Source organism: Carcharhinus amblyrhynchos, chromosome 10, assembly GCF_965287045.1.
Source record: "Carcharhinus amblyrhynchos chromosome 10, sCarAmb.v2.hapA, whole genome shotgun sequence".
Classification (NCBI taxonomy): Eukaryota; Metazoa; Chordata; class Chondrichthyes; order Carcharhiniformes; family Carcharhinidae; genus Carcharhinus; species Carcharhinus amblyrhynchos.
The window spans coordinates 98,029,877-98,052,714 of NC_137333.1; the positions used below are offsets into that span (position 1 = coordinate 98,029,877).

General features: G+C 45.9%; 1 protein-coding gene across 2 annotated transcripts in view; it reads left to right on the forward strand.

Moving 5' to 3' along the window:
* Positions 1–21,832, forward strand: part of LOC145349441 (arylsulfatase H-like) — a 35,064-nt gene extending 13,232 nt beyond the window's left edge. The window contains exons 4-11 of one of the 2 annotated variants that reach the window (XM_080197978.1): positions 2,935–3,056; positions 7,503–7,625; positions 9,091–9,514; positions 12,812–12,948; positions 15,818–15,955; positions 17,216–17,378; positions 19,070–19,191; positions 21,239–21,832. In XM_080197978.1, coding sequence (XP_080054104.1) covers positions 2,935–3,056; positions 7,503–7,625; positions 9,091–9,514; positions 12,812–12,948; positions 15,818–15,955; positions 17,216–17,378; positions 19,070–19,191; positions 21,239–21,621 — 1,612 coding nt within the window. In that variant the 3' untranslated portion in view covers positions 21,622–21,832. The remainder of the gene's footprint in view (positions 1–2,934; positions 3,057–7,502; positions 7,626–9,090; positions 9,515–12,811; positions 12,949–15,817; positions 15,956–17,215; positions 17,379–19,069; positions 19,192–21,238) is intronic. The other variant, XM_080197979.1, reaches the window with a different exon arrangement.
* Positions 21,833–22,838: the final 1,006 nt, after the last annotated feature.

A 22,838-nucleotide genomic window follows, 5' to 3' on the forward strand; every position in this document is an offset into this window, starting at 1 on the left:
ACAGTATGAAGTCTCACAACACCAGGTTAAAGACCAACAAGTTTATTTGGTAGCATGAGCCTTCGGAGTGCTGCTCCTTCATCAGGCAAGTGCAAGATTTGTTTCACAAACAGGGCATTTATAGGTGTATATATATATATAGTTGGAAAGAGGGAGGCTGAGGGGCGCCCTGATAGAGATCTGCAAAATGATGAGAGGCGTAGATAGGGTGGAAAGTCAGCGGCTTTTTCCCAGGGTGGAAAGGTCAACTCCAAGAGGGCACAGGTTCAAGGTGAGAGGAGGCAAGTTTAAGAGAGATGTGCAGGGGAAGTTTTTCATACAGAAAGTGGTGGGTGCCTGGAATGTGCTGTCAGTGGAGGTGGTGGAAGCAGATACATGAGCAAAGTTCAAGGTGTACCTTGATAGACACGTGAACAGGAGGCAAACAGAGGGATAGAAACCGGCATATGGGCAATAACTAGTGGGTTTGAATAAGGATTAGGAATCAGTGAAAACTGGGATGAGAATTTTCAAATCGAGGCATTGTCAAGGTGACAAATGGTCATATATCAAGAAAACAAAACTCTCCCTGCAACGCCTGGACAATATATTCATCATAAATTGAAACAGAAAATGCTGGAAGGACTCAGCAGATCAGACGGGGATCTGCGGACTGATAAATAGATGTAACGTTCCAGGTTTATAACCTTTCATCTGGACTTCCACAATCACCGAAACCTGAATAAGTTGTTTTGCTGCATGGGTATGATGGTCAGTGTACTGAGGTGGGCCAGTTGGAGTATGAGCTCCCTGATTGAGGTAATGATTACCTGCCCAGTCAGGGAGTCTCACCTGTATATATATTGAGGAGTGTCAGGGCTACCAACACTCTGGATTCTGACCGTGTACCTGAAGCACTCTTAGAAATGGAATAGTGTTTGTAAATAAGGGAAATCTGGTGAAGGGACACCGGTATCTAGGAATTATTTCAGTCTGTTTTCCTGTTTTTGATTTTCCCTCTTGCCATTCATTCTCCCCCACCTTTCCAATCACCATCTTGGCCATGTACAGTCTGCGATAGCAAAGCTAGGGAGGTATCCTACCCACAGGACAGCATTCAGGACATGGCTTGGTGAACTCATTTTCATCAGCACTCTTGGAATAAGGTAGATAGGTAGATAATCACTATCTTTTCCCAAAGGTAGGGGTGTCTAAAACTAGAGGGCATAGGTTTAAGGTGAGAGGCGAGAGGTACAAAAGGGTCCAAAGGGGCAATTGTTTCACTCAGAGGGTGATGAGTGTCTGGAACGAGCTGCCAGAGGCAGTAGTAGAGGCAGGTACAATTTTGTCTTTCTATGGCACAGCGTGGCATGGTAGCACAGTGGTTAGCACTGCTGCTTCACAGCTCCAGGGTCCTGGGTTCGATTCCTGGCTCAGGTCACTGTCTGTGTGGAGTTTGCACATTCTCCTTGTGTCTGTGTGGGTTTCCTCAGAGGACTCAGGTCTCCTCCTACAGTCCAAAGATGTGCGGGTTAGGTTAACTGGCCATGCTGAGAAATTGCCCCTTAGTATCCAGGGATGCATAGGTTAGAGGGATTAGTGGGTATAATATATAGGGATATGGGGGTAGGGCCTGCATGGGATTGTGTTCAGTGCAGACTCAGTGGGCCAAAAAGCCTCTTTCTGCACTGCAGGGTTCTATGATTCTGTTAAAGGCATTTAGACAGTGACATTGGTAAGATGGGTATAGAGGAATATGGGCCAAATGTGTGGAATTGGGATTAGCTTAGTGGTTAAATACTGGGCGGCATGGACAAGTTGGGCCGAAGAGCATTTTTCCATGCTATAAACCTCTATAACGAGACTTCTTAACTGATTGAGTAAGATTGCATGTTGCAGTGATTACGGACATGTTCTGTGCAATGCTACTATGCAGTTTGTGACACAGAATCACTGCAGGGAGGCTCACAAAGATTTCACAGTATAAAGGATACTTCATGGTACTGATTAAAGGCTTTAAAATGATTTTGGCTCGATGAAAATGACAATACCCAGTGAATATTTGCTGCCAACAGCAGACAGTATAAATATACTTATTAGGGAGAATAATGAAGTATCTGGAACTGGCTGTAAGAAATCTAGGAGTAAATACAGACATGATTGTGTCTAGCCACTGCAGAACAGCAACTTAGCAAACAAGAAGATTGTTGAGCTTGTTATCAGATTAACACAATAAAACATGGAATATAGAACAGCACATCACAGATACAGGCCCTTCGGCCTACAATGTTGTGCCGAACATGATGCTAAATTAAACCCATCCCTCTGCCTGGTCTTGGCCTATCCCTTGCATATTCATGTGGCCATCTAAAAACCTCTTAAACATCCCTATCGTATCTACCTACACCACAGTCCCTGGCAGCATGTTCCAGACACCTACCACTCTCTGCGTAAAAAAACTTGAGTCTCACATCCCCTCTAAACTCTTCCCCTCTGACCTTAAGTGCGTGCCCCCTAGTACTAGACATCTCAACTCTGGGAAATAGATTCTGATTGTCAACTCAATCTCTGACTCTCACAAATTTTATGGACTTCTATCAGGTCTCCCCTCAGCCTCCAGAGAAAACAACCCTAGTTCGTCCAGCCTCTCCTTATAGCTCATACCCTCTAATCCAGGCAACATCCTGGGAAACCTCTTCTGCACCTTCTCCAAAGACTCCACATCTTTTTTGTGATGTGGCGACCGGAATTGATCGCAATACTCTAAATGTGGCCTAACCAAAGTTTTATGAAGCTGCAACATGATGTCTTGACTCTTGTTAACACCGTTATAAATGTGATGTTAGGTTCTATACAGCTGCATCAGTCAGTTCAGTGTTGCCTCCCTGTCTGAGTCCATACTTTCTATTATTCAGTTCTGAGCCACTTTACTATATCACCTTCTCTTTTGTATAGAACTCCGAATGTAGATCGCCTGGCAAGGGAAGGGGTGATGCTGACACATCACATAGCTGCAGCACCACTGTGTACGCCCAGCAGGGCAGCCTTTATGACGGGCAGGTACCCCATTCGTTCAGGTAAGCGAACATTTACAAAGATACATTTTTAGGATCCGTCATCTTTGTGATGTTTCATCTTGCCTCACTTGTAAACTCAATTCTTCTGCACCTCGTTCAACTTGCTTCACTATTTACCAAATACAATAGCTGCTTTAATGTAAGTAGCATCTGTTTCCTTAGAATAGAATCCCTACAGTGCAGAAGGAGGCCATTTGGCCCATCCAGCCTGCACTGACAACAATCCCACCCAGGCTCTATTCCCTTAACCCTATATATTTGCCCTGTCAATTCGTCCTGACACTTAGGGGCGATTTAGCACGGTCAGTCAACCTAACCTGCACATCTTTGGAATGTGGGAGGAAACTGGAGCTCCCAGAGAAAACCCACGCAGACACTGGGAGAACATGCAAACTCCACACAGTCACCAAAAGCCAGGTCCCTGGCGCTGCGAGGCAGCAGTGATAACCACTGTGCCACCCTAATTATAAATAGAATGTATAATGTCTCTAATTTTATGAAGCTAACACATAGAACTGTGTTGAATTTGATAGGGCAGAAACTGGCCATTGGATTCATCTGCTCTATTCTGATATTTATGCTGCTAATGAGGTTCCTCCACCCTTCCCACCCCAATTTCATCTCAACTTCTCGGCAAATCCTTCTGTTCCCTCACATGTTTATCTAACCTCCTTTTATTTTTAAAAAATATTCTTTCATGCGATGTGAGCATCTTTGGTTAGGCCAGTCTTCATCGCCAATACCTAATTGCCCTTGAGTCTTGAACCACTGCAGTCCCTTTGGTGTAGCTACTCCCACAGTGCTGTTAGAGAGTGAGTTCCAGGATTTTGAGCCAATGACAGTGAAGGAACGGCGATATATTTCCAGGCTAGGATTGTGCGTGGCTCGGAGGGGAAACTTGCATGTGGTGGTGTTCCCAGATATCTGCTGCCTTGTCCTCCCAGGAAGGCTTGGAAAGTGTCATCAGAGCAGCCTTGGTGAGTTGTTGCAGTGCATCTTATAGATGGTACACACTGCTGCCACTCTGCATCAGTGGTGGAGGGAACAATGTTAAAGGTGGTGGGCAGGATGCCAATCAAGTAAGCTGCTTCATCCTGATCTCATTGAATGGCGGGCCATTCGATGGGCTGAATGGCCTACATCTGCTCCTATGTCTTATCATCCTGAATGGTTTTGAGCTTTTTAAATGGTATTGGAGCTGCATTCATCCAGATGAAGTGGAGAGTGTTCCATCACACTCCTGACTTGTGGACAGGCTTTGGGGACTCAGGAGGTGAGTTACTCACCATAGAATTCCCAACCAATGACTTGCTCTTGTAGCCACAGCATAACATCTATACCATTCACCTCCATGACTTCATGTGGTCAGAGGTTGCACATTCTCACCTTCCGAGTAATGAAGTTTATTTTGAATTCCTTATTGAGTTTATTGGCTACTATTTTATATTAATGGCCCCTAGCTTTGGACTCCTTTACATCTGGTATATCAGTAAGGGAATCAAGGGTTATGGGGATAAAGCAGGAAAGTGGAGTTGAGGATCATCATATCGGATCAGTCATGATCTCATTGAATGGGGAAAGCAGACTCGATGGGCCGAATGGCCTACCTCTGCTCCTACATTTTTTGGTCTTTGTATTTCGAAGACCTCTATTAGGTCACTCCCTAGCCCGCTTCATTTAGCCTGTTTAATCTAGTTGTGTATGGAAGTCCAATATCTTAGGAAACACATTCATTTGTTTAATAAACAAAGAGAACAAAGAGAAATACAGCACAGGAACAGGCCCTTTGGCCCTCCAGGCCTGTGCCGATCATGATGCCCGAACTAAACAAAAAAGTCTTTACTCGGACTCTTACCCTGTATTCCCTCCCTATTCATGTGCCCATCCAGATGCCTCTTAAATGTTGCGAATGTGCCTGCTTCCACCACCTTGTCTGGCAGCACATTTTAGGCACCCACCACTCTCTGCGTGAAAAACTTCCCCCTGAATGTCTCCCTTAAACTTTCCCCCTCTCATCTTGAAACTGTGCCCCCTTGCAATTGCCACTTTCGTCCTGGGGAAAAGCCTCTGACTATCCACCCTGTCCCTGAGCCTCTCATAAATTTGTAGATCTCTATCAGGAATCCCCTCAGCTTCTGTCTTTCCAGTGAAAACAATCCTCGTTTATTTACCTCTCCTCATAGCCAACACCCTCGAGACCAGGCAACATCCTCTTGCACTCTCTCCAAAGCTTCTACATCCTGGCAACCAGACCTGCACGCAATACTCCAAATGCAGCAGCCTAACCAAGGTTTTATATAGACGCAGCTATATAGATTTGGATCCTGTCATACAATTTGGAGTTTCTGATTGTGAACCCCTCGACTAATGTGACTCTAAAACAGGCTTGTCCAACCTGTAGGGCATTTGCGTTTTATCCTCGTTCAGGGGGCCAATGGGAAAATTTCAGAAAGATAAGGCTTTGCAAAACAAATAAACTGAATTTCTAAAAAAAGGCTGGAGTTTTAGGGAAGGAAATGGTTTCTGTGCAGAAGTAAGACAATAAGAACATAAGAAATAGGAGCAGGAGTAGGCCATCTAGCCATTCGAGCCTGCCCCGCCATTCAATAAGATAAGACAATGCGAGACCAATAAATTGTTCAGTTAAAAAAAGGCTGCAAAAAGAGTGTAAGAAGGACCAGAGCGTGAGAACGTCCGTATATGTGGTTAGGGAGCGAGAGTGGGCGCCTGTGTATTTAGTGTTTGGTAGTCAGAATATAGAGCCTACCAGCACTTACAGAGGGAGGAGAGGCAGCCTGTGATTGAAAGGGCTTCCCCTTGTACAAACTTTCACTGCAACTTACCTGTTCGACTGCCATTTTCACACCTGGCTCTGGAAGCCATGTAGCATGGGCTTCACGGCCTGCAACCAACAACCCCCCATGGATTGTACTTTAGACAAGCTCGCTCTACAGCTAAGCCAGGATAAATAAGTTAGAGTTACAATAGGAAAAGTCTTGTGATTGATGGGCGGCAGAGTGGCACAGTGGTTAGCACTGCTGTCTCACAGCGCCAAAGTTTGATCCCAGCCTTGCGTAATTGTTTGTGTGGAGTCTGTACATTCTCCCCATGTCTTCATGGGTTTACTCTGGCTGCTGCGGTTTCCTTCCACTGTTCACAAAGATGTGTGGTTTTAGGTGGATTGGCCATGCTAAGTTGCCCCTGATTAGCCGGGTAAACATGTAGAGTTAGGGCCTGGGTGGGATTGCTTTTGGTGCAGACTCGATGGGCCGAATGGCTTCCTTCAGCACTGTAGGGATTCTACGATTCTAAGATACAGCAGTGTCGTGGTCAATTTGAAGGATAAGTGTTGGCCAAGTCACCGGGAGAACACTGATGGGAGCTTAAGAAACTACACAAATGGGCACAAAATCCTGCGGGAAATGGAAAACGAGTTTTTCACTGGCAAGATTTTTGCTTTTCCCTGCACCTCACTGGTGACGTAACGAAGGTCCATCTTTTTTCATTTAACTGCATTTAAATAAATTTAAAGATATTTAAAAGTTCTTCCCCACCAATGGCTCCCTCAGGAATTCCTGAATTACAACAGCTTTTGAAAAATGGGAAGCAGTCCAGGGCATCCATCCAGGGGTGCAACGGGCAGTATAGCTCCCAGGGGAGAGGGGCATGATTCAGGTAGCGCCTTGCCAATGTCCCTTGGCACGGGGGGAGGGGCGCGGGGGCTTGATGGTGGTGGGCAGTGCCTGAAACAGGCCCCAGGGGGAGCTTCATTACCAGGGACTTATCTGCTTGTGGTGGGGGGGGTTGCATGGGGTTGCGGTGGGGGGGGTGGTTCTGCGGAGCGGGGGGAGGCAGTGGGGATGATCGGAGGGGGGGTAAATGCCAGGAATGATTAGGAGTGTGGGTGAGTTGCGGGCAGGGGACAGAGGCCCTGGATATGTGGTCGGTGGAGTTATTTCTTATTTGTGGTGGTGGAGGCGAACTCGCTGGGGTCTTTTAAGGGACTTCTGGATGAGTACATGGGATTTAAGGGGATTGGGAGTTATAGATAGGCCTGGTAGATAGGGATATGATTGGCGCAACTTGTGGGCCGAAGGGCCTGTTTGTGCTGTAGTGTTCTATGTTCTATGTGATTTGGACACCCTTTAAAGATAAAGAGCTCTGTGGAGCTGGTTCAAGGGTGCCCACCCCACCCTGCCAGAGTGACGGGATTGGAGAGAAATTGGCAGATCATTGGGGCTGGAGAGTTTCACACCGGTTTTCTCGGCAGCGCTAACACTTTGTCAGATTCTGGTAAGATTCAGCCCCAGAATGTCTTGAAGGCTCACCGTTACACCGGCAGTGCCTTTACTCAAGAGACCATGAGAGGGGAGCCGACCCAACCTTTAACTGAGAAAATAAAACAAAACCTGTGACTGAATGTTATTGTCTGTGTTTCCATTGAAGGAATGGACAATGGCCACAGAGTGCGTGTCCTTTTATTCACCGGCAGCTCGGGGGGTCTTCCCAAGAATGAGACAACCTTTGCAGCGATATTGCAAAAACAAGGATACACCACCGGCCTCATAGGTACGTTCCGGATGGAATTTTAACCATTGCTTTGGAATGCCACAGGTTTTCAAAATGAAGGGGAATTTTTCTGTGGTCTTTTTTATCACAAAATGCGCACACTACGCAGGTAAAATTATCCTACTATTTTGGTTCTGGTCTGTTTTTTGTGCCCTCAGCAATGTTATATTTGAACAGGATGGGCAAAATAGGACAGGTTGAGTATTTTTCAGACAAAAACCCTTTTTTACCCCAAGTCTCAGACTTTTGTATCTTTTTCCCAATGGAGGAAGATGGAAGAGAACATGCCCAGAGTGCGTGGGGTCTTAATTACGCTGGCTGCTCTTCCAAAACCAGCCTCCCATCCATTGACTCTGCCCACATTTCCCTCTGTCTCGGCAAAGCAGCCAGCATAATTAAGGACCCCACACACTCCGGACATTATCTCTTCCACTTTCTTCCAACAGGGGAAAGATACAGAAGTTTGAGGTCACGTACCAACTGACTCAAGAACAGCTTCTTCCCTGCTGCTGTCAGACTTTTGAATACATAAGTCGATCTTTCTCTACACCCTAGCGATGACTATAACATTACATTCTGCACTCTCTCCTTTCCTTCTCTATGAACAGTATGCTTAGTCTGTATAGCACGCAAGAAACAATACTTTTCACTGTATTCCAATACATGTGATGATAATAAATCAAATCAAATTAAATCAAAGCCACCAATTTGTTGGAAATGGCTCTCGATAGGCAATGATTTCCCAGTTCCTACCCAGCATGGCCAACCAATATGGTTGGCCTCACTCAGTCCCCGTGTATTTATGATGGTGCAATTTGGCTTTTTGGATTGGCCCCAGCAGCTGATATCGAGGCACCAAAGCAGGAGATTGTACTGCCAACGTGTGCTGTTGGGCAGTGTGTGAGAGGAGATCTGAATTGGCAAGCCTACAGACAAGGCAAGTGTAATCACTGAATTAATAGTTTCAGTCATCAGGCAGGAGAGATGGAAATTTCCCATCCTCGGATCAGGCAGGAACGGATGGGAAATAAAATGGCGGCTGACATTGCGATTGGAAATCTTGCCTCCATTTCCCCTGTGCGCCATTTTCCTTGTCGAAGGAAGTCGATCCCTGACAGTCCCACTCTTATTTACAACCTCTTTTACATCGTGGGTGGCATGGTGGTACAGTGGTTAGCACTGCTGCCTCACAGCACCAGGGTTCAATTCCAGCCTTGGGTGACTGTCTGTGTGGAGTTGCGCGTTCTCCCCGTGTCTGCGTGGGTTTCCTCCGGGTGCTGCACTTTCCTTCCAGCAGCGCGAGCCACTGTGCCACCGTGCCGCCCATAACTGGATCCCAACAGCCAACGTTCCTACCCCTCATGCGCTACTGAGGAATTTGAATTGCGTTGGTGCACAGGAGGGATTGTTGGAATGGTTTCTCCTTAAACAACTGATTGAATGCTGCGTCTGAATTCTTTTACAGGGAAGTGGCACCTGGGTGTAAATTGTGAATCCCGCAATGATTACTGTCACCATCCACTTAACCATGGGTTTGACTTCTACTACGGCACACCTTTCACTAATGTCCATGATTGCAAACCAGGTGAAGGAAGTGTCATCTTAGTTGAAGTCCAAGTTAAACTGCGAATGGCCACTGGAGCACTCGTGTTGGGGCTTTTGACCCTGCTTGTTTTGAGGTGGACTGGCTCCATCGATATTAGCTGGAAGACCATTGCGTGCCTTGTGGCATTTTGCTTCCTATTCTTCACTGCTTGGTACTCTGTTTTTGGCTTCCTGAGGAATTGGAACTGCCTGGTCATGAGGAACTCTGAAATAGTCCAGCAGCCGTTCAATCTGGAAACCTTCACCACCAGAATGACGGAGGAAGCCCTCGCGTTTATCGAAAGGTATGGAACGTTGCTCCAAGGTACAGTACGATGGGTATTGTACGTTGGAGCAAATACAGTACAATACTGTCTATGATCTAATACGATGGGAGATCATGGGGAAAAAAAATGGGCCAAATGGCCTCCGTCACCGGCACCACCATTCTGATGTGATGCCAGGCAGTTTGAGGCAGCACATTTGGTCAGAGTGATAAGGAGTTATCCTTGTGGGCCTCGATGGGCTGAAGGTCCTCTTCTGCACCATATGACTCTGGCCAGTATTTTATGACCTTGCTCGGGTGAGGCGCGTAATATCCCACCCGAGGCCAATGGAGAATTCCGTTCTGTGAGCCTCGCCCACCCCGATTCCTGGGTTGGCATGCATGTAAAATTCCAGCCAGTGACTAAACCACATCATTGTTGGAAAATAAGTGTAAATTGGATAGAGTAACATAGAGGGTTACCATAGAAAATTACAGCTCAGAAACAGGCCTTTTGGCCCTTCTTGTCTGTGCCGAACCATTTTTTTGCCTAGTCCCACTGACCTGCACTTGGACCATATCCCTCCACACCCCTCTCATCCATGAACCTATCCAAGTTTTTCTTAAATGCTAAATGTGGCCCCACATTTACCACTTTATCCGGCAGCTCATTCCACACTCCCACCACTCTCTGCGTGAAGAAGCCCCCCCCGCTAATATTCCTTTTAAACTTTTCTCCTTTCACCCTTAACCCATGCCCTCTGGATTTTTTCTCCCCTAGCCTCAGTGGAAAAAGCCTGCTTGCACTCACTCTATCTATACCCATTACAGATAGGTAAATTACAAAGATGTAGGTTAATAAAGTTAAAGTTAATTTATTAGTCAAACGTAAGGCTTACATCAAGGCTGTAATGAAGTTACTGTGAAATTCCTCTAGTCACCACACTCTGGTGCCTGGTTGGGGCAATGCACCCTAACCAGCATGTCATTTGAACTGTGGGAGGGAACCGGAGCACCTGGAAGAAATCCATGCAGTAATTGGGGAGAACGTGCAAACTCCACATGGACCAAGCCAAGAATTGAACCCGGGTCCCTGATGCTGTAAGACAGCAGTGCTAACCACTGTGCCACCGTGCCCCCCCAGGATATTGTAACAATAGAGACAAGGACATTTAATAAGGACATTTAACAATGGAGACACAGCTCCAGGGTTTATTCATGGGGTGAATAAATGAGTAGAGGCCTTAAAAATATTGTAAAGATTGACAAGGCAAATGCGGAGATGGGTCTCCCCACTTGTAGGAGGACCAAGACTCTCTCTTCTGCAGTTCTTTGCTCAAAGGCAGATATTTGGTGATTATTCCTCCAGCCACAGCCAAGTGCCAGGACTGTTTTGTTTACCACAGGCCGAGTGAGGAGATGATGTCCTGGTCTACCTCAGTTGGAACAGGTGTCAAACTCCATGCCTTGGTGTTAACCTTATCCACACACGCGCCAAAGGGGCCAGCCAACCCTGGCACACCAAAACTAGGGACCATGAATTTAAGATAGCCACTGTCACATCCAATGGAGTATGCAGCAGATTTTTTTTTACCCAGAGTGTGATAAGAGTGTGGAACTTAGCACAAGAAAGAGTAATTGAGGGAAAAGCTTTCGTGCATCCAAGTAAGGAATTCTGGATGCGGTTGGATGGACTGGGCTGTGAGGACACTTGTGCACAGTGTAAACATCAGCATAGTAGAGCAAATCTTAGAATCCCTACAGATTAGTGCAGAAGGAGTCTGTACAAACTCTTCATCGGGTCTCTACAAACTCTCTGACAGAGTGTCTTACCCAGGCCCTCTCCACTGCCTTATTCCTGTAACCCCTCATATTCTCATGGCTAATCCCTCTAACCTACACATCTTGGGGCACTAAGGGGAAATTTAGCATGGTTCATGCCCCTAACCTACACATCTTTGGACACTAAGGGTTAATTTAGCATGGCTAATCCACCTAACTGGTGCATCTTGGGACACTAAGGGGAAATTTAGCATGGCCAATCCACCTAACCAGTGCATCTTGGGACATAAGGGGAAATTTAGCATGGCCAATCCACCTAACCGGTGCATCTTGGGACATAAGGGGAAATTTAGCATTGTCAATCCACCTAACCGGTGCATCTTGGGGCACTAAGGGGAAATTTAGCATGGCTCATCCCCCTAACCTACACATCTTTGGACAGTAAGGGTTAATTTAGCATGGCTAATCCACCTAACCGATATGTCTTGGGACACTGAGAGGAAATTTAGCATGGCCAATCCACCTAACCCGCACGTTTTTGCAACGTTGGAGGAAACTGGTGCATCTGGAGGCAACCCATGCAGACACGGGGAGAATGTGCAAAATCCACATGGACAGTGACCGAAGGTGGGGAATTGAACCAAGGTCCCTGGCATTGTGAAGCTGCTGTGCTAATCACTGTGCCACATGGCCTGTTGGGGTGCTGTACATCTTTGGACATTTGTGTTTGGGAAAACAAATGCCAGCCTTGCCCACATCCAAGAAGGAGCCCGTTTCCAGCGTGAGTCACTTCACCATATAAGAACATAAGAACATAAGAAATAGGAGTAGGCCATCTAGCCCTTCGAGCCTGCCCCGCCATTCAATAAGATCATGGCTGATCTGTCATGGCTCAGTTCCACATTCCCGCCCTCTCCCCATAACCCTTAATCCCCTCTCTTATCAAAAACCCATCAACCCGCGTCTTAAAAACATTTAGCGAGGCAGCCTCCACCACTTCAACGGGCGGAGAATTCCAGAGATTCACCACCCTTTGAGTGAAGAAGTTCCTCCTCAACTCCGTTCTAAACCGCCCCCCCTTTATCTTGAGGCTGTGCCCCCTAGTACTACTATCCTTTCTGAGCGGGAAGAGTCTCTCCACCTCTATCCTATCCATCCCATTCATCATCTTATACGTCTCAATGAGATCTCCCCTCATTCTTCTAAACTCTAACGAGTACAAGCCTAGTTTATTCAGCCTCTCCTCATAGTTCAACCCCCTCAACTCTGGCATCAGCCTAGTAAACCTCCTCTGCACTCCCTCCAAGGCCAAAATATCCTTGCGTAAGTACGGTGCCCAAAACTGCACACAGTACTCCAGCTGCGGCCTCACCAATGCCCTATACAGCCGCAGCAAGACCTCCCTACTTTTATATTCAATCCCCCTCGCTATACCATTCGGAAGATTCAGCGTCCACAATTGTTTCGTTTATATTTTAGGGTTGCGTCATTTGAAAAAAAAACTTGCGTGTATTGTGTAGGTCATCCTAACAAAATGATATCTTTCAAACTTTAGAAACGAGAAGAGCCCATTCCTCCTTGTCATGTCGTTGCTACATGTCCACACTCCCTTCTTGACAACAAAGGCATTTCTCGGGAAGAGCAGACATGGCTCTTATGGAGATAATGTGGAGGAGATGGATTGGCACGTCGGTAAGTAGTTCAAGGCATTAATGTCCGAGGGTAAAGGCCAAATCAGGAAAGTATTGATCCTTCGGGCATCGTTCATTGGCTTGCTTTCACCAGAGCTTCAGTTGCAGCCTTGGCATTGTCTTGCTTCTTCCCTGGCTTTTTCCAAACCTCCCTCAGTCTTCGTCTCAAATGTTATCCACCCATTCAATTTTTCCTTCGTGGTGTTGGTCTCAATTAACCTCCTTTGCTTAGAAACATAGAAACTAGAAGCAGGAGTGGGCCGTTCGATCCTTCAAATCTGCTCCACTTTGATCATAAAATCACAGAATACTAAAGCGCAGAAGAGGCCCTTCAGCCCATCGTGTCTGCACTGACGTCCTGACCTGCCCATCTAATACCACTTGCCAGCACTTGGCCCGTAGCCTTGAATGTTATGGTGTGCCAAGTACTGGTCCAGATACTTTTTAAAGGGTGTGAGGCATCCCACCTCCACCACCCTCCGAGGGAGCACATTCCAGACTGTCACTACCCTCTGGGTAAAAAGATTCTTCCTCAAATCCCCCCCTAAACCTCCCACCCCTCACTTTTAACTTGTGTCACCTCATAACTGACCCTTCAACTAAGGGGAATGATCATGGTTGATCATCAAATTCAATATTCTGATCCCTCCCCTCCTCCACCCCCCACCTCTCACCCCCCACCCCGCACCCCTCACCCCCCCACCCCGCACCCTCACCCCCCATATCCCTTGATTCCTTTAGCTTGTTACCAGGACAAGGTTATTATGTCCTCAGGCATCAGTACAGGCAAATTCAATGGTCACAAAAAACTTTATATTCATTCTTGGGACATGGGCATCGCTGGGTGGTCAGCATTTATTGTTCATCCCTAGTTGTCTGAGCGCAGTTGAGAGTCAACCACATTGCTGTGGCTCTGGAGTCACATATAGGCCAGATCAGGGCAAGGACAGCAGATTTCCTTCCCTAAAGGGCGTTAGTGAACCAGATGGGTTTTTCTGACAATCGACAATGGCTTCATAGTCATCAGTAGATTCTTAATTCCAGATATTTTTTATTGAATCCAAATTGCCGAGGCAGGATTTGAACTCGGGTCCTCAGCACATTCACTGAGTTTCTGGATTAATAGCCTAGTGATAAGACCACTAGATCATTGCCTGTAATGAGGTTAAAGCTTCCTGAAGAAGAGTCATATTTGACTGGAGACAATAACTCCGGGTAGGATTTGCCAGTCCTGTCAGTAGTGGGTAGCATGGCAGGCAGGATGGGAAACTTCGGAGAGTGGCCAAAAGCTAACCGGCTTTCCTCTGCTCTCCAAGTTTCCCATCCTGCCCACAACAGTACCCACCATTGTCACAGCTGGAAAATCCAAACCTGTGTTTCTCTGCCCACAGAAGCTGTGAGACCTGCTGAACGTTTCTGGAACTTTCTGTTTTTTATTTGATGAAAATTTCCACTCAGCTGCACCGGTCATGTTCCTGTTTCAACTTTGCCTTTAGGCTGCAGTCAGAAAGCAAATGCCATCCAGATATCCCAGCCCAGTATCAAGTGGCTAGGCCTGTCTTTGGGACAGAGTAACCCTTGCAGGTCAAGGGTCCAAGCTGTGGACGGATTGGGGTATTGGAGCTCCGAGTTATAGAAACTGTAGTTTAGCCTTGCTATATGGTGTTTAGAACAACATTCATTTTAAATTATAGTTGAAATTAGATATGAGTTTTATTTAGAATTAAATACTCTGCAGAATAGAATTGTAGAATCTCTATTGTGCAGAGGTAGACCATTTGGCTCATCAAGTCTGATCTTGACTCATCAAGTCTGCACTGACAATAAATCCACCCAGGCCTTATCCCTGTAATCCCACATATATACCCTACTAATCCACCTAATGGGCAATATATCAGCGTCAGTCCTACCCCACACATCTTTGGACTGTGGGAGGAAACTAGAGCACCCAGAGGAAACCCACACAGACACAGGGAGAATGTGCAAACTCAACACACACCGTGACACAAGCCGGGAATCGAACTCAGGTCCCTGGCGTTGTGAGGTGGCAGTGCTAACCACTGTGCCACCGTGCCGCCCACAATAGCTGACAAATTAACGATATTAGATAACTGGACAATTAGATGAGTTATGGTTAGCAATACCTCCAGAATTAATCTGGATTTGTCTTTCTGAGCTGTGTGACTGAACTGCTTTCAGCCTGCTTCTGGGACACAGGATTAATTACCCTTCTTTGGTATGGTGGCACAGTGGTTAGCACTGCACGCCTCACAGTGTCAGGAACCCCAGTTTAATTCTGGCCTCGGGTGACTGTGTGAAGTTTGCACATTCTTCCCGTGTCTGTGTGGATTTCCTCCGGATGCTCCAGTTTCCTCCCACAGTCTAAAGATGTGTGGGTTAGGCTGATTGGCCATGCTAAATTACCCCTTAATTCAAATGGATTAGCAGGGAAAATACAGGGAAAAGCTTGGGTGTGATTGTTGTTGGTGCTGGCTTGATGGGCTGAATGGCCTCCTTCTGCACAGCAGGGATTCTATGATGATTCCATGGTAGTTTTAGCTGATTCTCTGCTCCATGCTACCCTACACTAGCTTAATGGGCAATTTCCGGGTCAGATTCTCTTCCACTTACTTTATCCGAACAGAAGGCCTTCCCATTTTCCTTTCAGTGTGTAGCTCCACCTTCATCAACTTTCTCCGTATTAACCTCAGGAATTTCTTGCTTCTATAGGCCTCTCAGCTGAGCCAAAAAATTCAATCATGGGGGCGTAATTTTCCTAAACAATGGCAAAACGTCAGGTTCTGACTGAAAACCTATGTGTTTCTCCCCAGAAACTAATTCTTTGGGGTTTTTTTTAATGCTTCTTTTAGGTCAGATTATAAATGGTATCAATAATGTTGGCCTAGCGAATAAAACCCTTATATATTTCGCCTCGGATCATGGAGGCAGCTGGGACTCTGTTGGATCAAATGGAGAGCATGATGGAGGCTGGAACGGAATATACAGAGGTAAGTACATCCTAGAAGAAAATAGGTATGCTAAACATCAAAGCATTTTTAATGTGAATTCTGTCAATGGCTATTTTTGTAATTCATTTTTCCTGTAAGGGTACAAGGAATGGGTTTAATTCCCAAAACTGGCATAATTTGATGACTTTTTGTGGTGGGAAATTATGAGGTATACTGTAACGCATGAGAGGCAGCAGCACAGTGCTATGCAGACGAGAAGGAGAAACCTTGTGAATCCTCAACATTGACTCTGATCCTGGGAACTTCAAAGTTTTTTTATATTAGTGTCACAAATAGGCTTACATTAACACTGCAGTGAAATTACTGTGAAAATCTGCTAGTTGCCATTCTCCGATACCTATTCGGGTGCACTGAGGGAGAATTTACCATGGCCAATGCACCTAACCAGCACACCCTTTGCACTGTGGGAGGAAACGGGAACACCCGGAGGAAACCCACGCAGACATGGGGAGAACGTGCAAACTCCACAGAGACAGTAACCCAAGCCAGGAATTGAACCCGAGTCCCTGGCGCTGTGAAGCTAACCACTGTGCTACCGTGCTGAAGAAATTCCAGGGTTTTGACCGAGTGACTGCTACAGAAATTCGGTAAGTCTGCTACAAATCTCACCAACGTTTACAGATGCATCTTAGAAAGTTGTTAAATCACAGCTTGGTATGGTCCCTGCTCTGTCCGAGACTGCAAGAAACTACAAAGAGTCATGAACGAAGCCCAGTCCATCACTCAAACCAGCCTCCCATCCATTAGCTCTGTCTACACTTCCTGCTGCCTCATATAAAGCAGCCAGCATAATCAAGGACCCCACGCAAGGATATACTCTGGTCCACCTTCTTCCATCGGGAAAAAGATACAATCATCTGAGATCACATATCAAGAACAGCTTCTTTCCTGCTGGCAGCAGATTTTTAAGTGGACCTACCTCTCACTCAGTTGATCTCTCTCTACACCCTAGCCATGACTGTAACACTACATTCTGCACTCTCTCCTTTCCTTCTGTATCAGCAGTATGCTTTGTCTGTAATAGTGCGCGAGAGACAATACTTTTCACTGTATGTTAATAGATGTAACAATAATAAATCAAATCAAATCAAACCTATCAGTGTTTACTCTCAGAAGGGGAGGGGTTAGGGGTGGGGAGGAAGTGCGGAAGAATTAAACCGAATGACTCTGATCATTGAGACTTTTAACTTTAATAAGCGAGTGAAAGATCCCTTATTGTGGTGCTTTTCTGTTTTGTAGGCAAGAAGGGATTGGCTGGTTGGGAAGGTGGTATCCGCGTTCCTGGGATTTTCAGGTGGCCAGGCCACTTGCCTTCCAACAAGCAAATTGATGAGCCTACGAGCCTTATGGACATTTATCCAACTGTCGTCAAGCTCGCTGGTGCCTCTCTACCGCAAGATAGGTAAAGAATGTATGATGTACAGTCTACTGATTACATCTGCGTGCACTACCGGTCGACAACACTTGGCTTTTTCTTGTCACAGTCACTTTAATCAACTTTTTCTGAAGTTTCTGAAGAGATGTCAACATGTCTAATGAAAACTGCCAATGTAAACTTGTTAAACTAAGGTTACACTCTCCTAAAATAAAGTCTATTTATTAGTCACAAGTAAAACTTACATTAACGCTGCAATGAAGTTACTGTGAAATTCCCCTAGTTGCCACAGTCTGGCACCTGTGTTCGGGTCAGTGAACCTGACCAGCATGTCTTTCAGACTTTGGGAGGAAACCGGATCACCCGGAGGAAACCCACGCAGACACAGGGAGAACATGCAGACTCCACACAGACAGTGACCCAAGCTGGGAATCGGGCCCGGGTCCCTGGCGCTGTGAGATAGCAGCGCTTACCACTGTGTCACCCCAAAATATTAGCACCCAACATGGGGCTTGAGCCCTCAACCCTGAGATTAAAAGTCCCATGCTCTATCGACTGAGCTAGCTGGACACACAGGCGTGGCAGTGTTGAATTTTGAGTCTTCCAGTTATTCCGTCTGTGCTGCAGAGAAGCTCTAACCAAGACTGAGGTCACCTTCCTGCAGACATACACAAAGCAAGTGATATTAGCTTTCTGTAGCTGAGCTATTGATGTGCGATTAAATTGATTCAGTTTCCCCTGTTAACAATAAGAGAAAGGAAGGGGATTCAGTTACAAAATGTTGTCGTTTTCCAGTTGATCTGCAAGGCAAATTGTGGGAAGATTGGCTTGAAAGTAGTTGGGAAGAGGAGGGTGAAGATTTATCTGAATACGTGCCTAGGAGTTTGAAAATTGCCTTATAGATGCTTAGTCAGAGCTCTCTGAAAACAGTACACTTTTTGGGGGCTTTAAGTCAGCCTCACAATTTGGACATTGAGTCACAGAATCCCTATAGTACAGAAGAAGGCCCTCCAGCCCATCACATCTGCACTGAAACAATCCCACGCAGGCCCTATCCCCGTAATCCCATATGTTTATCCCAATAATTCCCCAAATCTACACATCCCCGGACACTAAAGGGCAATTTAGCATGGCCAATTCACCTAACCCGCACATCTTTGGACAGTGGGAGGAAACCGGAGCACCTAGAAGAAACCCACGCAGACACGGGGAGAATGTGCAAACTCCACACAGGCAGTGACCCCAAACCGGGGATCGAACCTGGGTCCCGGGGGCTGTGAGACAGTGGTGCTAACCACTGTGCCACTGTGCTGTATACGCTGCTCTGATGCATGTATGATTTAGTTAGAGAGGGGATCCCAATAATTGGCCGGAACTCTACTGCCCCACCCACCCCATGGAATCGGTGCGGACGAGAGTCCGACGACGGAAATCTGTTGCGCTCGTGCAGGAATTTCCAGTCTCACCTGAGCGAGGCTGTAAAATCCCACCCATTGGCATAAAAGCAAAATACTGCGGATGCTGGAAGCTGAAACTAAAACAGAAAAAGCTGGAAAATCTCAGCAGATCTGAGAGCATCGGTGGAGAGAGAATAGAGTCAACATCTGGGTGACCCTTCATCAGAATTGATTATTGGCATTGTGGGTCTATGAAAGGAATATGATTTCAGTGCTTAGGGAACCATATTGAACTGCTGTTTGTTACTTTTGGCTTCCTAGGGTCATAGATGGAAGAGATTTGATGCCACTGTTGGAAGGTGATACACAGCATTCGGAGCACGAGTTCCTATTTCATTACTGTGGAAATGCTTTGAATGCAGTGCGATGGCATCCAAGAGGCAGTAAGTGTTCAGTATCTGTTGTAATATAGAAATGGAGCCAACTTGTACCAATGTCTGAAGGGGCCACTAGCTATATTTCATAGGAACAGAGAAACTAGAAGCAGGAGTAGGCCATTCGGCCCTTTAAGTCTGCACTGCCATTCATCTTGATCATGGCTAATCATCAAATTCAATATCCTTATCCCCTCTTCCTTCCCTATCCCTTGATCCCTTTTAGCCTCAAGAGCTATATCTAATTTCTTCTTGAAATCACAAAACATTTTGGTCTCAATTACTTTCTGTGATAATGAATTCCACACATTCACCACCCTCTGAATGAAGAAATTTCTCCACAGTTCTAAAAGTTTTACCCCTCACCTTCAAACTATAACCCCGAATTCTGGACTTTCCTACCATTGGGAACATTCTTTCAGAATCTACCCTGTCTAACCCTGTTAGAATGTTATAAGTTTCTGTGAGATCCCCCTCTCACTCTTCTAAACTCCAGTGAATATAATGCTTAGCCTCTTCTTATATGACAGACCTGCCATCCCAGGAATCAGCCTGGTAAACCTTCACTGTGCTCCCTCTATAGCAAGGACATCCTTCTTCAGATAAGGGCACCCAAACTGCACACAATACTCCAGATGTGGCTTCACCAATGCCTTATACAATTGCAGCAAAACATCCCTAACCCTATACTCAAATCCTCTTGCAATGAAGGCCGGTATACCATTTGCCTTCTTTACTGCCTGCAATACCCACTTACTTTCAGCGACTGATGCATGAGGACACCATTGCGTATCCACCTCACTCTACACCCATTCAAGTAATAATCTGTCTTCCTATTATTGCTATCAAAGTGGATAACCTTCATTCATTGATGGAATTATTCATGGCATTTAATCTTACACCATGTTGAAGGGGTACAGTAGTATATTCATTACATTGCTGGATGACAGATGGGATGGGAGTTATGGGGTTCACAGACCAGAGGGGGTCGGAGCACAGACCTTGGGGATGCCTCTGATCGGAAAACAAGGTCAGTAAAGGCGGGATCTCCCACCTTTCCTGTGCAAAAATGTTAGCCTGTTGAGCTTTACACCCATCATCAACATTCTCCATTAGCCAACAATTTAAGAGTCTCAATTGCCACAAGGGCAGAGGGGGGCCAACCGAGGTCTCATGCATTGTCCATTAAATTTCAGCCAGGTTAGAGGCATGTGATTAGGAAGCTGGAAAGGCAGCCTGGAAAATTAACTGCCCCCCCTGGCATTGTAAAATACCACCCATGAATTCACAATCTCACCAGCTGGGGAACTTTCAAATTCAGATGAATGACAGAAAGGAATCTTGAATAAAAAAGCTGGCATTGATAATGATGCCCATGAAACTAGTGGATTGCCATGAAAACCCATCTGGTTCTCTGATATCCTTTTGAAAAGGAAATCAGCCAGTCTTACCCGGTCTGGCCTACATTTGGAATCTAGACCCACAGCAATGGGGTCTAGATTCTCTTAGCTGCCCTCTGAGATGGCTTAGCAAGTTGGTCAGTGGTACTCAAGGAGTTGTAAATCCTCCCACTTTCTGAAGGGCAACTTGGGATGGACAGTAAATGCTGGCCTTATTACTGACACCACATCCCACAAATTAATTAACGTAAACTACCAGTTTCAAGGATTTGTCATAGAATGCCTACAGTGCGGAAGAGGCCATTCGGCCCATCAAGTTTGCACCGATTCTCTGACAGACTATCTAACCCAGGCCCTCTCCCCCAACCTATTCCTATAACCCCACACATTTCCCATGGCTAATCCACCTAACTTACATATTTTGGTCACTAAGAGACGATTTAGCATGGCCAGACCAGCTCACCTGTACACCTTTGGACTGTGGGAGGGAACCGGAACATCCGGAGGAAACCGAAGCTGACACGGGAAGAACATGCAAACTGCACACAGGCAGTCACCCAAGGCCGGGATTGAACCCAGGTCCCTGTCTCTGTGAGGCAGCAGTGTTAGCCACTGTGCCGCCAACTCTTCAATTTCTTTTCCTGTTTTCTTTCCAGGTGACTCCGTGTGGAAGGCTCACTTTTTCACTCCCAAATTTGAAATGGGCAGTTGCTACCAAAGCGCGATATGCGAGTGTCACGGGCATTTCGTCTTCAACCACGACCCACCTTTACTCTTTGACCTCTCAAAGGACCCCTCAGAAGCAAACCCCTTGTCGCCTGACACCGAGCCACTTTTCCACAAAATCCAAGACCAGATTCGGTTGGGTGTGGAAGAACATAGGAAGACCTTGACTCCAGTCCCCCTTCAGCTTTCTTGGAATAACGTCCTGTGGAAACCTTGGCTTCAGCCCTGCTGTGGCACATTCCCATTCTGTTGGTGTGACAAAGACTCCAGTGATTCAGATAACAGGCTAGGGTCCAGCCAACAGCCCATGTGACTTACTGTTTAGCTGGCATTATCTTTTTGTTATAGAAATCATGGACACCACAAGCGTTACGAACTGTCCTGTTCTGATTTACGCCTGGAAAATAATTGTCATTGAGTCTCTGGGGGAACGCTTCCTGTTGCCACGTAGCAACCAGATTTTGTACTTGTTTTAACCTGACCCCTCCCTTTTTGATCCTATTAAAATTGACATTTTCACAGTCGCTCACTATTCTGTTCCTTGTTTATGCTTTGGGAAAAAGAGAAAGGAATTCGTGAGAACTAGAAGACAAGCATTCTGTTGCAGACACATCCCACATTTGATGATGAGTAATTGTCTTGCGAACGGGCAGTTCAGTTTAATGGCTTAGCATTTGAATCAATAGTGACCATCAGTTCATAAGTTCATAAGATACAGGAGAAGAATCAGGCCATTTGGTCCATCGAGTCTGCTCTGCCATTCGATCATAGCTGATATGCTCCTCATCCCCATTTTACTGCCTTCTCCCCATAACCCTTCGACCCATTACCAATTAAAAATCTGTCTAGCTCCTTCTTAAATTTACTCATTGTCGTAGCATCCACTGCATTTTGGGGTATCGACTTCCACAGATTCATAACCCTTTATAAGAAGTAGATTCTCCTCAACCTTGTTCTAAATTTGCTACCACTTGCTATAAAACTATGTCCTCTTGTCCTAGAATGCCCCATAAGAGGAAACCTCCATTCCGCATCCACTTTATCCATACCTTTTATCATCTTGTATACTTCAATTTGATCTCCCCTCATCCTTCTAAGCTCCAAAGAGTACAGGCCTAAACTGTTCAATCTCTCTTTATACGTCAAATTCCTCATCTCTGGAATCAATTTAGTGAACCTCCTCTGAACTGCCTCCAATGCCTCTATATCTTTCCTCAAACACCAAAACTTGGTACAATACTCCAGGTTGAATTTTACATAAGAACATAAGAAATAGGAACAGGAGTAGGCCATCCAGCCTGTCGAGCCTGCCCCACCATTCAATAAGATCATAGCTGATCTGTCGTGTCTCAGTTCCACATTCCTGCCCTCTCCCCATAACCCTTAATCCCCTCGCCTATCAAAAACCTATCAACCCGCGTCTTAAATATATTTAGCGAGGTAGCCTCCACCACTTCAACGGGCAGAGAATTCCAGAGATTCACCACCCTTTGAGTGAAGAAGTTCCTCCTCAACTCCGTTCTAAACCGC